General features: G+C 47.4%; 1 protein-coding gene across 5 annotated transcripts in view; it reads left to right on the top strand.

Annotated features, from left to right (window-relative positions):
- Nucleotides 1–14153, top strand: part of Dapk1 (death associated protein kinase 1) — a 161033-nt gene that overhangs the window by 82356 nt on the left and 64524 nt on the right. For all 5 annotated transcript variants that reach the window (NM_001107335.2, XM_063276328.1, XM_063276329.1 and 2 more), the window contains one exon: nt 7291–7512. In NM_001107335.2, the coding sequence (NP_001100805.2) occupies nt 7291–7512 (222 nt within the window). The remainder of the gene's footprint in view (nt 1–7290; nt 7513–14153) is intronic.

Genomic DNA, 14153 nt, shown 5'->3' with positions numbered 1-14153 from the left:
GCCAGCGTTAACGAGTTCCCACGCTGGCCGCCCACACATTCATTGCGGGTGTGCTTTAAAATTAAAGGCAAAGACAGTATTTGCTGTTAGTCGCCGTTCTGAATCTGCCTCCCCTGAACAGGCTGAGAGCATGTTCTTGGGGATTGGCTGGAGAAGTGCAGCATGGTTCGACCCCAGATTGGGCACAGTCGTGTCTTGTCACAGCGTGCCTTTTCTACGCCTAGTACGGCATCTTTTTGTCCATTTCCACTTTCCCTTTTCCTTTCCTCCCACACTTCTTCCTTCTCCCTTTCCCATTCCTCCTCCCCTACCTCTCTCTGGATGACGAGGACTCACAGACCACGGGACCCTTTTCTGGTAGTGGAACCTATCTGACCTTTCTTTCCCATGAGGAGAGTTGTGTATTTGGACATTGGACTTGTTTGGGCTGTTCATTTTCAGGGTTCAGTGAATGACGTAGGACCTACCACAGCACCCTGGCTTCACAGGCAGGTGTGCAGTACGTACCTGGAGTTGACTCTGTTGTTTCAGATGCACACAATTCATTTGTCGCTCACAATGTTTTCCTGTCGTCTTTCTGATTCTAGAATACTTGCCTAGGCACAGTGAGGAATCCCGGGATGGGACCATGGAACTCATTTGTTTCACATGCAGCACGCCTGTATGACCAGAAGATATCTTGTGCAACATTGTTAATAATTTTCAGCATGAAAAAAATTACTTTGTAGTGTGGAGCTTTTCACAGTGCTCAAAGGTTTCGGATTTGGAATATTTTGATATTCTGATTAGCGATCCCCAACCTGTAGAATGCTTTCTCAGCAATTATACAAACATGGGTTACTTTTTATTGCAGGGCTCTTCAGAGCATCTCCAACTGGTTTTAATTAACTGAGGCATTGGAGTTTTCAAAAAGAGAGAGAGAAAGAGAGAGGGGGTGGGGCTTAACTAATGGAGTTATCCACCAAACCTTCAGAGTGCAACCTACCCTCAAGGATCTTCCCTGGGAAGATCTGTCCCCCCAGTGGGGTGTCAGCCCTGTGCAGTACAGAGACATTATCGAAGTCACTGGGCTTGGTGAATGGGCTTTGGGACTAGGACCGATGTGACATTCATGCAGCTTTACCCACGTGTGATAGATAAGCAAAATTATAAAATGTTCCCGAGTGCTGTTTTTCTCACTGGTAGAAGGGATGACAGTCATAGAGTGTTGTGGTTGTCCCTAAGGGGAGCTATGTCACAGGCCTTGCAGGGTTATATGCACAATAATGATCAGGGTCCTGTCCAAATGCCATATATTAATAAGCTGGACAGGGAAGTTTGATGACAGTTATTTCTCATAAGCTAAGGTTTTAAATAAGATTTGCGGTTTTGAAAAATAATGTTTTGTGTCTCTGTGTATATATGTGTACCTCTCTCTCTCTCTCTCTTTCTCTCTCTCTCTCTGTGTGTGTGTGTGTGTGTGTGTGTGGTGTGGTGTGGTGTGTGTGTGTGTGCGTGTGTGGTGTGTGTGTGTGTGCGTGTGTGTGTGTGTGTGTGTGTGTGTGTGTGTGTGTGCGCGCGCGCGCACGAGTGTGTATGGGCTAGAGGTCGATATCAGCATTACCTTCAGTACTCTTCCTCTTTTTATTTGAGGCAGGGTCTCTCTGTGAACCTGGAACTCACTAACTGGCTGGCCAGCAGGCTCTGAGGATTCTCCTGTTTTCAGCCCCTAGTGCCAGGATTGAGGGCCACCTTGTTTTTAACTTTTTGTTTTTAACATGGGGGCTGGGGATTTGAAACCAGGTCCTCATGCTTGCAGAGCAAACACTGGGGACCAACTTAGAATCCTGCATGTTAGGCAGGCGCTCTCTCCATGAATCACACCAGCAACTCCTCATCTCTGGAACTCTTCAACGTATGGATATATCTCAGTGCCGTGTGTCTGTCCACCCGAGAGTGCATGTCCATTACTTGAATTAACTGAAATCAACTAATTGACTGGTTATTGATCAAAACCAATGGATGGATTATTTAATCAATTGAGAGGACTTTTGTTAAATGAATTGGTTGTTTGCTTCCGATGCTGTAGTACATTCCATTTTCAGGGAAGTTTGTGCCTATTACTGAGTGGCAGGCACTGGGCTGTTACTCCCCAGGAAGTGCAGCTCTAAGTTCTCAGGAGCCTGTTCACAAGCGTGCTGCATAAGCCTTTTTAAGTGCATTTTCATTCCTAGGCACCTTATTTAATGCGTGGTGTCGCTTTCCTGATGTGGAACGCACAGCCAGAGCTCCTTTCTCTGAGTGATGCTAAACTGGAATGCCTGTTTTCTCTGTGAGGCACATTAATCTTCTCGGCTTAACAAACAGCTCAGGAGACCATCTAAAATAGTGAAACGCCACAGAAAGCTTAAAAAAAAGAAAAAGAAAAACAAAAACAAAAACCATAACAACCATGCCTCGTCCCCAAACAAACCAGACCAAAACCTGGTGCTGAGCAGAGGACGGAGGGGCCGTTGGCTGTCACGGAGGGAGCTCAGTTAAGATGGAGGGAAAAATAACTTTGAGGGTCCTCAGCCAGGGTGCACTTCCTTGCAGCTCGACATTGTGTGTGTATGTGTGTGTGTGCCTGTGTGTGTGTGCACGCGCACGTGCACGTGCACGCATGTGCTTGTGTGAGCATCACAAAGTGTGCTGCAAGGTGGCTGGAGAGATGGCTCAGCAGCTAGGAACGTTTTTCTGCCTTTTAGGAGACCCAGATTTGGTTCCTAGCATCCATGTGGTGACTCACAACTGTCTGAACGCCAGTTACAGGGATCTGATGCCTTCTCCCAATCTCCATGGGCACCTCATGCATGAGGTGCACACATCAGGCAAACGCTCACTGCACATAAAGTGAAATGAATAAACCTGTCGTTAGTCAGTGCCACAGGTATTGATCGGGAAGTTATGAGTAACAGCTAGTGGAAGATGTCACGGTATGGACTCTACACCACTGTCTCGTGAAAATTCAGTATGTCGGGTCCTGACAGTTCCCATGCCTGGAAGCCACACCACTTCCTGTCTAAGCCTTTGCAGGGCTAGCCGCCATTGCCGTGCAGTCCTCCATGCTGGCATCCTTTCTGAACATCCCTAAGGTGTTGCTAGTTGGGCTGCTAGGGAAGAATCACCTTCAAAGACTGAATTTGGGTAGAAGACAGGTGCCAGAAGAGCCATGGTCAAGAGCTGGCTGCCAAGGAAGGACCCTAGCAGCCATTAGCCAGTAACCCAGTGTGCATTAAGCCTCTGCCACAGTTGCCTGTGATGAGCTGGGATGTGGTATCTAAGTGGGAATTGCCCCTCAGGCTCAGGCATTTGGCCTCTTGTTTCCCTGATGGTGGAGCTGTCAGGTTTAGGAGGTCACAAACCTTGCTGGAGGATGTATGTCACTGGGTGTGGGATCTGATGCTTGTAGGTTCACTCTACCTCCAGTTTGCTCTCCCTGCATTGTGCTCTAGCTGTCTTGCCTCCCCGCCAAGTTGCTCTGGGTGACGTCATTTCATCACTGCAACCGTAAGGTAACGGATACGGAAGCTCCTTCTCTCAGGAGTCCATCTTTAGTGTGCTGGCTGACTGAGGAGAGGACGGGGCACAGAGAACACAGCTGCCAGCACTGTGTGCAGCCTGTGTGGCCTGCAGCTTCCAGGCTGCAGCCTGTGGTTTTCTATGGTTGCAGTAGCAATACACCCTGGGCGGGGACACTGAGAAAGGGTGGAGAGATGATGTTGGACAAGTAATATTTTGAGGATAATATCACACTGGGTTGAGATAAAAGCAAGCAGTTTGCCTTTTCAGATTAGTAACAGTGGTCACTGAAGACTTCTCACGAAGCCGTCAGGACTTCTAAATGCTACCTCTGTTAGAGCTTCAATTAAGCAACTTACTCTTGCAGTTTGGGTATTACAGTGGCTCACACACAAAGGGTCTAAGAGGTGGGACCCCATGACAGGCATTTAGGTCATGGGGTGCATGCTCTTAAATGTGGTTATGAGAGCCTGGCCTCCTTTTCATCCACTCTCTTTCCTGGCCCTGAGGTGGAAGGTTTTGGTCTGATGTGTGCTCCTGACATGATTTACTGCCCCACAGCAACGAGGCTAGTTGATAATGGCCTGGGCCATCTGAAATTATGAGACAAACCTTTTTTCTCTTTATAAGATACACCAGGTATTTTGTAATAGCACTGGAAAGCAGGTTAAAACACCCCTTTACTTCAGCAATGCGTCGAGATAGCATGATCTTGATATCATCTGCCCTTGGTAGAATTTGAAGTAAGTCTGTTAATAGCTTGTAGGTAGTCCAGGTTTGCAGCTGCTGTATAGTTCCGTTGGCTTACTATAATGCAATGTACCCCTTTTAATACTCTGGTGCTCAGAATGCCAGCCTTGTATACCAAGGTGGAAGGAAGTGATAGAAAGGGGAGCCTGGAGCCCGTGGTCCTCAGGAAAATCACATCCAGGGGAAGGAGGGAGAGAAAAGAAGCACTCGGAAAATGTCAAGTCCCACACAAGGTGTGCGCCCTACTCGGGACTTCAGGAGACATGGGAAGATGAAGTCATCGCCAAGGGAGAGAGAGAAAAATAAAGAGGGGCGTTTTCAGAGGAATGGCATTGGCTTGGGTGTGGGTGTTTCTCCAGAACCTTCTGAAGCCCTGCAGGCATCAAGGATAGGGCCTTTCCTAACCATTGAGCCTTAGTCCTCACTCTGTCCAGTGCTGCTATCGTTGAGGGCATGAGTCCTGGACATTCTGCCCATGTGCCTCTGGGCATGTCACCACACTCCCTTGCCCTTGGGTTCTAACTGGACTGCACGGGCTGCTCCTGTCCTATCGTAGCCCTTAGGGTTAACCTTCCCTGGACATTACATAACCTCGGGACATTGAGAAGTGAAGCCACATTCAGGAGAGTGTCATGTGAGGCTCCTCTGAAGGAAGGTTTTCGTGAGTCAACCGAGAATGGGCCTGGATCCTGGATCCTGGAGCCAAGTCGCTGTGTCCATGTGTGAGGCACGCACAGCCCAGCCTCTGGGGGTCTGGGATAGTCATTGGTTGTCCCAGCTGGGTCTCCCCATCTTGAGTCCTCTTGAGTGTGCCTGATGCTGTCGTTGTGAAGCGAGGGCCACTTGGCATTTCTTCTCTGGATTCCCAAGCTGATATAAATCTGCTCCTTATGCAGGTTGTGGAAGCGTGTCTTTGCTGCTTTCCACCATGAAACAAAAGCCAGTGTGGGATTTCAGGAAAACTGTAAAGTGACTGAGATAGTCACATCCTGTCTTGGTTCTAAGCCAGCAAGTTCACAGCAGTCAATCCTGGCTTTCCAGTGTTCTGCTGCAGGAGGGGAAAATGGGAATCTACCCATCATGCAAAAAAAAAAAAAAAAAAGTTGCTACAAAGATAATCTGTGTGTGTGTGTGTGTGTGTGTGTATGTGTGTGTGTTATGTGTATACATCAGTGTGTTTGTGTGAATGAATGTATAAATGTGTATCTGTGTGTATATTTGAGTGTGTATATGTGGTATGTGTGTGCGTATGTATGTGTAAATGTGTATGTACGTGTATATTTGAGTGTGTATGTGTGTGTATGTGTAAATGTATTTGTGTATATGTGTATGTATGTGTGAGTGAATGTGTATGTATTTGTGAGTGTATATGTATGTATACAAGGTATATGTGTACATGAGTGTGTGGTATGTGTGTGTATGTGTCTGTGAATGCATTTGTGTATATGTGTATGTATGTGTGAGTGTATATGTATGTGTGAGTGTATGTAAGTGTAGTGTATTTGTATGCAAGATGTGTATGTATGTATGTGTATGGTATACGTGTATGTGAGTGTGTGTATGTGTGTGTGCGTGAGTGTGTGTGAATGTGTGTATGTGTGTGTGGTATGTGTTATGTGTGTGTGTGAGTGTGTGAGTTTTCTTCAGTGTCTTCTGCTTCTAAAGCAAATGTGGACGTGGTGAAGTGCCCCCTCTTAATATGAAAATGTTACCCTTCGTTTGGGTTGCCCCTTTTTGTTTTCATGGATAGCTTTTCTTCAGCAAGTACTCAGAAATGTACAGAGTCTTGAGGGGTGGTCAACCCTTCCTTTGTCATTTGAGAAGAAGGGGGAGGGCGGGGATTGATCCAGATGTTTCTCCCTGTGTCTCAGTATCTCTGACGGAACTGCCAGTTAATCCCACAGTCTCACTGTTATCTAACCACATGCTGTCTTACCAACTTCCTTTCTGATGATCTCTTCCACGTGTGGGAAAGAGATCTGATTGTATGTTCTGTGGCCCTGAGGATGCTTCTATCTGCAGGAAAAAGACAGCCCAGATCAAACTGCCTTTAGCCAGAAGATCTGAGTACTGCAAAGTTCGCTTACATAGTTTCAGGCTAGTGTTAATTCAGCCACTCTATAATAGTCCACAGACCTGGTTTCCTTTTCCCCACAGGGACACCTTTGCAGTGGTTTCCCTTAAAGCACAAGCTGATCCCTAATGATACCACATAGCTGGCAGCCACTTTGAAGTTTTATATGTAGTTCAATGCCCACGAAGAGAGTGTTCACAGACTTCACAGAGACTGTCTCCCTGTTGTCTGGAAGGTTTTACATGGGTCATATGTTTGTCATTGGAGCTAGAATAATACAGTGCACTGATTGGTTCAGTCTAGATCACACGATCCAGTGCTTGGGGGTGAAGACAGCAACCCTGAAACATAGAGATCCCTGGAAAGGGATTTCGACTGGGAGGAGGATGAACAGAGTAAAGAAGTTGTTCCTCTGCCCTTTGGATCTGAGTGCTGTGGACCTTGTTCTTCTGGGTGCTGTGGTATTTAATACTGATGTGAGGAATATGTCTCTGAAGTCAACTCTTGCATGTTCTATACCAACAGTCTGCTTCCACCCCTTCCCCTTTTTCCTCGTTCTTTGTCTAGACATGCAGAAAAAGAGTTTGTTGAAACAGCCCATATGTGAGTGCCTGAAACAGGAGGAAAAAAAATTATAGACAGACTGGCTAGCTATCCATTCAGTCAAATATGTTAAAGGAAAGAAAGGAAGAAATAAAGAAAAAAAGGAAAGGAAGGAAGGAAGAAAGAAAGAAAAGGAAGGAAAGAAAATTTATTCTGTATGGTATTGTTCAGGAGCAACAGGCTCAATAAAGCTGCACCATTCACAATAATCGTCGAACTTTTGAACTTCCCCAATCATGTTTGCCGTGTGTCCCTATGCTGCGTCCTTGCCCAGATCCTGTCTTCAGTGCACCTTAAATGCTGTTCCAATCTTTCTCTGCCAGCGGACAGTTCGCCGTTGTGAAGAAATGTCGTGAGAAAAGTACCGGTCTTCAGTATGCGGCCAAGTTCATCAAGAAAAGGAGGACCAAGTCCAGCCGGCGGGGCGTGAGCCGAGAGGACATCGAGCGGGAGGTCAGCATCCTGAAGGAGATCCGGCACCCAAACGTCATCACCCTGCATGAGGTCTACGAGAACAAGACAGACGTCATTCTGATCCTGGAGCTGTGAGTGTTCTCTGTGGTATCTGGGAGAGGCTGTGGGGAGGGCATGAGGCTGCACCGGCTATAGTCATACCCAACCGGTCCATCCTTGAGAGAAGCCCTGAGCCCTCTGCCTGAGCCCTAGTTGCCTGGAAGATGCAGCTCCGAGTAACCAAAGGACACTTGATTTGCAGGAGGGTCCCTGAATCTTGGGACTCACCCACTCTCTGAAGTTCAACCTTGTTTACTGTAAGCACGCTACTTAGGGGGTTCTCTGTAGCCTTCACGCGTGTACCCCGCCGTCTCCCCTGTCTTTTTCCTCTCGAGCTCCACCCTCCCTTCTCTCACTTCTCCTTCCTTCTTCGTTTTTTTTTTTTTTTTTTTTTATTAACTTGAGTATTTCTTATATACATTTCGAGTGTTATTCCCTTTCCCGGTTTCCGGGCAAACATTCCTTCTTCGTTTTAATCGTCCACACACGCCCTGCTTTTAACCGTGGAACTGTCAGCGATAATTACAGGACGGATGGAGTTGGAGCGGAGAGCTGAGACGTGATTATGGGACTCTTTAAACGTGCTGCCGCTTTTCCTTCTTGCCGGTCTGGTGTTGTGGTGGGCAGCTGATTGACAGGCATTGTTATGAGCCGTTTCTGGCTTCTTCCTCCCGACCCGCCCTTTCCTGGATCCCTGCCAGCCTGTGCTGTGTGGGGACCCACTGCCACCAAGGCCAGCAGCGCATTCTTGCGAGAGAGAGAGAGAGAGAGAGAGAGAGAGAGAGAGAGAGAGAGAGAGAGAGAGAGAGGAAGAAGCCAGTGGAGCAGTGGAGGGTTCTCGGGGAGTTTCTATGTACGCATTTTTGATGTCCGCTTGAGGGAAGCAGGATGGGTGGAGCTCATGCCCTGACAGCTGATCCTAGGTGGTCCCCAGTGGTCACAAGTCCCATTCAATCCCTGGGAGCTTTCTAAGTTCCGGTGCACCTGCCCACTGTTTGACAGCTCCCTTTCTTTGTATGTGAATTAGATGGCAAACAACTCCTTTAACCTTTTTTTTTTCTTGGACTTCCTGTCCCGTCATAAATGATGCTGGAGGGATGCTTGCACAGCTAAGGTAAAGTTAGCCAGCATGGTCCGGTGACTCCCAGATCATACCTCAGGACAGCCCCACGGCTCTCCCCATACTCCACAGACTCCAGCATCCCTTGGGCTATTTGTTATAACCTACCCATCTCTACGTTCTAATCTCCAAATGTGCCAACAGAATGGTGCAATGTGTAAGCTCTGAGAGACCCGCTCCCCTAACTCAGCGTGAGGTTTGTACACACTCTATTCCTTTAAAAACTGCCTGGTAGGACTCCCCCCACCTCCCTGGATAAGGCTTGTTTATTCTTTCGTTACCCAGCGGACATTTGGGCTGCCTCTAGTGTATCATAGCCAGGAGTAAAGCTGTCCTGAGCACTCATAGACTTATGTGAAGGAACACACCTTCATGGCTTCCAGCAACCCCCGGTGCTGATGTCCTTACCACTTCACCACAAGTGTCTGTGTAGCTTTGGTGGTTCCTGTATGTATCACTGACAGTCAAAATGCTCTGGGTGATTTTTGGATGAGACGCACATGTGACTTGGTTATATCTAGGGAAGTAGACAGCGCTCCACAGGGTGGGTGGGCTTCATTGAATCAGTGAAGGCCGACCTCCCCTCGAGGAAGAGACACTTCTGTAGCCACCCGCAGGGATCTGAGAAGGCGACTGTGATGACCTCAGTGTAGATGCTCTCTTTTTCTTTGTGTTCAAAGCACTGTGGTCAGACCCTAGGCCAGGCTCTGCCCTTATGCTCTTCGCAATCCTGAAAAGTAACTTCAAGCCGGTAAGTTTCCCTCCTGCCACTTGCGTCTTGGTAGAACAGTCTGTTCACGGTGGCGCAACCAATCAGAGCAGCTCAGTGCAGGAAAGAGCTCGAAGGAGGCACAGGCTACCTCCCTCAATCACGACTTCACATCCTCCACACACCATTGTTCTGTAACGGAGTCATGCTGAGGCAAAGATCTCTTCTGCCTGTGTTCTTGCCCACCCACCTCACTGCACAGCGAAGCCACTACGAAACTTTGGCATGTGCTTGAATCATCCTGTAACTCCCTTTGTTACCCGGCGAGCGGTGAAGCCGACTTAGAGAACTTACCATTGGCCGTGTTACTTATAACTTTCTGTGGCTGTGACAAAATGCCTGAGACGGTCAATTAGAAAGGATAGAAGGTTTTATTTGACTCACAGTTTGGAGTCGTCAGTCCGTGGTTGCTTGGCTTGGTCAGGTGGAGACCTGGGTAGGCAGCATGTCGTAGTGGTGAGCACGTGTTGGCAGCATCGGTTCCTTCCTTGGTGGCCAGGAAGTAGACAGAGTGAGGAGGGGCTGGTATTCCAGTGCCCTTGGAGAGCACCCTCTAGTGACCTCACTTCTTTCATTACTCTGCACTAGCACCTTGTGGACACTTCTGATCCACGTGTAAACACTGATGCTCTCTCCAGGTGCGCAGTGGTGCCCGTTGGACACACTGGCGTACAATGCTGCACTTTGGTCTGTCGCACACCAAAGCTATTTGCCATTGGAGTTCAAGATCCAGATTGGCCAGGTCCAACAAGTTTTTCTTTCTTTTTAAAGTCTAATCTAGGTTTCTTTTTTAAAATGTGGACGGGTATAGCCAGTTCACAATATTCGTTAGAGGATTAAACAACATGTGAAAGCTGTCTGTCGCCTTACAGACGTCCCAGTGTGAGAACATTTCATGCGAGCAGTGGCATCAAGGAACCCCTGCCACAAAGGAAGCCACCTTAGGCAGGTGTGGAGATGGAAAGCCCCAGAGGGTCTGGATTTCCCTGAAGGACACCGCGTACACCTTTTAATGCCAGCATTTGGGAGGCAGAGACAAGTGGATCTCAGTGAGCTTGAGACCATCCTGGTTTTACACAGTGAGTTCCAGGGCAGCCAGAGCTACACAGAGAAATCCTGTCTCAAAATAAAAACAAAACAAAAAATTAATAAGGAATTAACCATCTTTGATACAGGGCTTCATCTCTCTCGGGCTAGGATTGAAGTGCTATGTAGAGAGAATGATTTATAACTCTCAAGGGGGACCAGACGTCTGTACTACTAAGCATGATTTTGTGTTATGCTAGAGATCCAGCGCGGGGCTTCACGAACGCCATATGCAAGCACTTGGCCACTGAGCTGCATCCTAGCCGAGCTCTGGTGCTTCCAACATGTTCCGATGCAGACGCTGTGCCAAGTCTGGGTCCTGTCTTTTGAGGAGTGGTTAGGTTATGCCCCCATATCCAAATATATCGAAATTCTAATAGTCTTTCAGAATGTGGTTTTACTGGGACAAAGGGCGATTTCCGTTATGGCCAGTTCATTCATGGTCAGGCTGAAGTAGGGAGGGCACTCAACCAGTATGGTTGGTGCCGTTATAAGAAGACCCTGGGCAGGGGTTGGGGATTTAGCTCAGCGGTAGAGCGCTTGCCTAGCGAGTGCAAGGCCCTGGGTTCGGTCCCCAGCTCCGAAAAAAAGAAAAAAAAAAAAGAAAAAAAAGAAGAAGACCCTGGGCAGACTAGGACACAGGGAGGATGCTGGTAGGTAGAACACTGGAGAGATATGGTCACAGCCAAGGGGCGCTTGGAACTCCTTCAAACCAAGGGAGCAGTGGACAAGTGTTGATTTTGGAATCATGGGTTCTAGACAGGTGAAATGATAAATTGTGCTAAGCCTCTCCAGTGTGTGTGTGTGTGTGTGTGTGTGTGTGTGTGTGTGTGTGTGTGTGTGTGTTCGTGCACATATGTGATTTCATTCCAAATGCAGCTCACAAAAACAATGCTTTTTTTAAATTTAGGTGATTACATTTTATTTATTATATTTTAGAACTTTTTATGTATGTGCATGGTATGCCTGTGTGCATTTGTTTCCATGTGTGTGGGAACACATGTGTGTGGGAAAGCATGTGCGTGAGGTCAGAGCTTGGTACGAGTGTCTTCCTCTAGTGCTTCCTATATCATGGTAAAACAATACAAAACAAAACACCCAATGTAGGATGTACCCTTCTAACCGTGTTTACACATATTGTACAGTGGTTATTAACTGCATGCACACTGCTGTGCCTGATCTTCAGACATTTCTTTTTGACAGACTAAAATTCACCCCCTGTTAAACAGCAGTTCTTTTTGGCTCTTTGGGTCTGGCTGGGGCAGTAAGTTCTAGATGAAGTTGTTCCTGTCAGACAGATTGCAGGATCATTGCCTGTTTACTCCTTAACTAAACCCAGAGGTGCAAATACCAGTGCAGGGATCGTGCATCCCCACCGTCATGCACTGGTGTGGTGCAGACACTTGGCTGGCTCACCCAGAACTGGGAGAGTGTTTTGAGAGACAAAGGCCAGTTATGAATAATGTGTTTTAAAAGTGACACCTCTAAGCAAAGTGGTACACAGGAGGGGAAGCTGATCGAGAGAGGCGATCTCTCAGGCACCCCACACCCCTCTTCTCACCACTTCTCCTGTGGCACCTGTGACACAGAGGAGTGCTGAGATTTCTCGATGATCTCTCTTGCTGGAACACTTGTCTGTTTCTCCCTGAGATTGAGCTCCTTATGACCTTTTGAACCTCTGCTTTTGTTCACGAAGGCAATTTCGAGAGCTCCCCCAGCACCCCCGTCCCTCGGATTTCTCTTATTAGGCAAGAGCAGAGAATTCAAGAGCATTTGGCAGCCTTAGCGTTTTCACCACAGACCAGGTCACATGCAGTAGTAGATAGACAGACAGCTTTCCACTCAGGTGTACTCTTAAAAACTAAAACCCTGTGTGTGTGTGTTTCCCAAGTGTCCTTTATTCTCGCCAGGCCAGTTGAAAAGCGTTCCTTACATTGTTCTTTGGTGTTTTCGCTCATGGTGTGGATGGCTTGGTTCGTGGGTGGCCACATGTGTCTGAGCTCTTGGATGTGCGCTTTGAAGGCTCTCTGCTTTGTCCCTTATTCTCTCGTCTGGAGGGATGTGAGCTCTACATGGGCTGTTTACCTTGATTATGGGGACCCTCTGCTTGTATCTAAAAGAGGTATGATCGCTAAGGTTTGGGGAACTTGGGGTACAAGTCGCTGTCCCCTATCCAGGGGCTGCAGGGCCTGCCCACAGCATAGTGCCCATGGCCTCCTCATACTGGCTGTTCATGGGGCTCGGTTCTCTCCTGTCTTGGGGAGATTCTCTTGAGGCTGGGACTGAAACAGGCTCCATAGAGCTTCCATCCCAGTCAAGGGCCGTCCTTATTTGTGGCTGCTCTTGGTGTTCACATTTCTTCACAGTGTGCCCCCCTATCCCAGGCTTGAGGGCTACAAGTTGAGGATCCAGGCATAGCTCACAGTTTCTGCCATATTCAGGCTCCCATAGGCCCAGAATTCTTGGATGGTATTTGAGTCAGAGCTGGACACAAGACTAGAGACAGTATTCTCCCACAGCTGGTACTCCATAAGGGAGCATGAACACCTCAGGCCTATTGCCTTATTAACCAGGGTCCACCACAGGTCAGCAACAATCTTTCCAGAATTATCTGTAAGCCCCTTGGACCCATCTTTATAAAACATTGTTTGGGAAGTAAATAGAAATATTTCTATAAACATCCATGCATTGCTCTTTCTCCTAATTTTTATTTCCAAGTAACTTTGATCTTACCTCTTCTAGACTATCTTGGTTATTTTTTTTTTTTCGGAGCTGGGGACCGAACCCAGGGCCTTGCGCTTCCTAGGCAAGCGCTCTACCACTGAGCTAAATCCCCAACCCCTGGTTATTTTTTTAAAAATATCTTTACATTTATCTTTATTTTTTGAGAATTTCATATATGGGTACTATATTTACGTCATTTTTACTCCCTCCTAATACTCCCATACCCTCTCCCTCTCAACATCCTGACCTCTTCTATACACATACATGTGTATAAATATATGTATATATACACATACACACACATTCACATATGTATGCACACACACATACACAACCTGCTGAGTCCATTTAGTGTTACTTGTATGCACACATGTTAGGGTTGACCATTTGCCGTTGGATAACCTATTAGGGACGAGTCTCCTCTTAGTAGCCATTTATTTCCTGAGGTCTTCATCTAGACATGGGGACTTGTGAGGTTTCCCTGTCCAGTTTGGATGTCAGCTGATGATGTCCCCATGCAGGTCTTGCTTAGGTGACCATATTGTTTAGATTTCATGTGCGTAGCTCCTTGTCATATGTAGAAGGCACTGTCTCGTGGCGGATCTCCTTCCTGGTTCTCCGGCTCTTACACTCTTTCCATTCCTCTTCTCCAGTGTTTCCTGAGCCGTAGGTTCAGGGTTTGTATTACAGATGTGTTGGGACCGGGGGGCCCCAGGATTTAGGTGTTCTCCACATTTTGACCGGTGGTAGGTTTTTGTGATGATCTCCATCTGGGTATCTTTTAAATGTAGGGAGCTTGTATTTTGCGATGGCGTGGCCATTTCTGTGGTGCAGGTGAGGAGAGGCAGAGCCACAGCACAGCCATCATCACTGCGAGCTTCTCTTCTTGGCAACATCAGCAGCCTTTCTAGGTTGTGCACTATAGCAGCTCCCAAGAACAGCCACCGCCAGATGTTGAGAATGCTGCTGTGCTG

Source organism: Rattus norvegicus, chromosome 17 (genome assembly GCF_036323735.1).
Source record: "Rattus norvegicus strain BN/NHsdMcwi chromosome 17, GRCr8, whole genome shotgun sequence".
In the NCBI taxonomy this organism is placed as follows: domain Eukaryota; kingdom Metazoa; phylum Chordata; class Mammalia; order Rodentia; family Muridae; genus Rattus; species Rattus norvegicus.
Note: the sequence above shows the minus strand (reverse complement) of the source record. Positions and strands in the feature narration are given on the sequence as shown.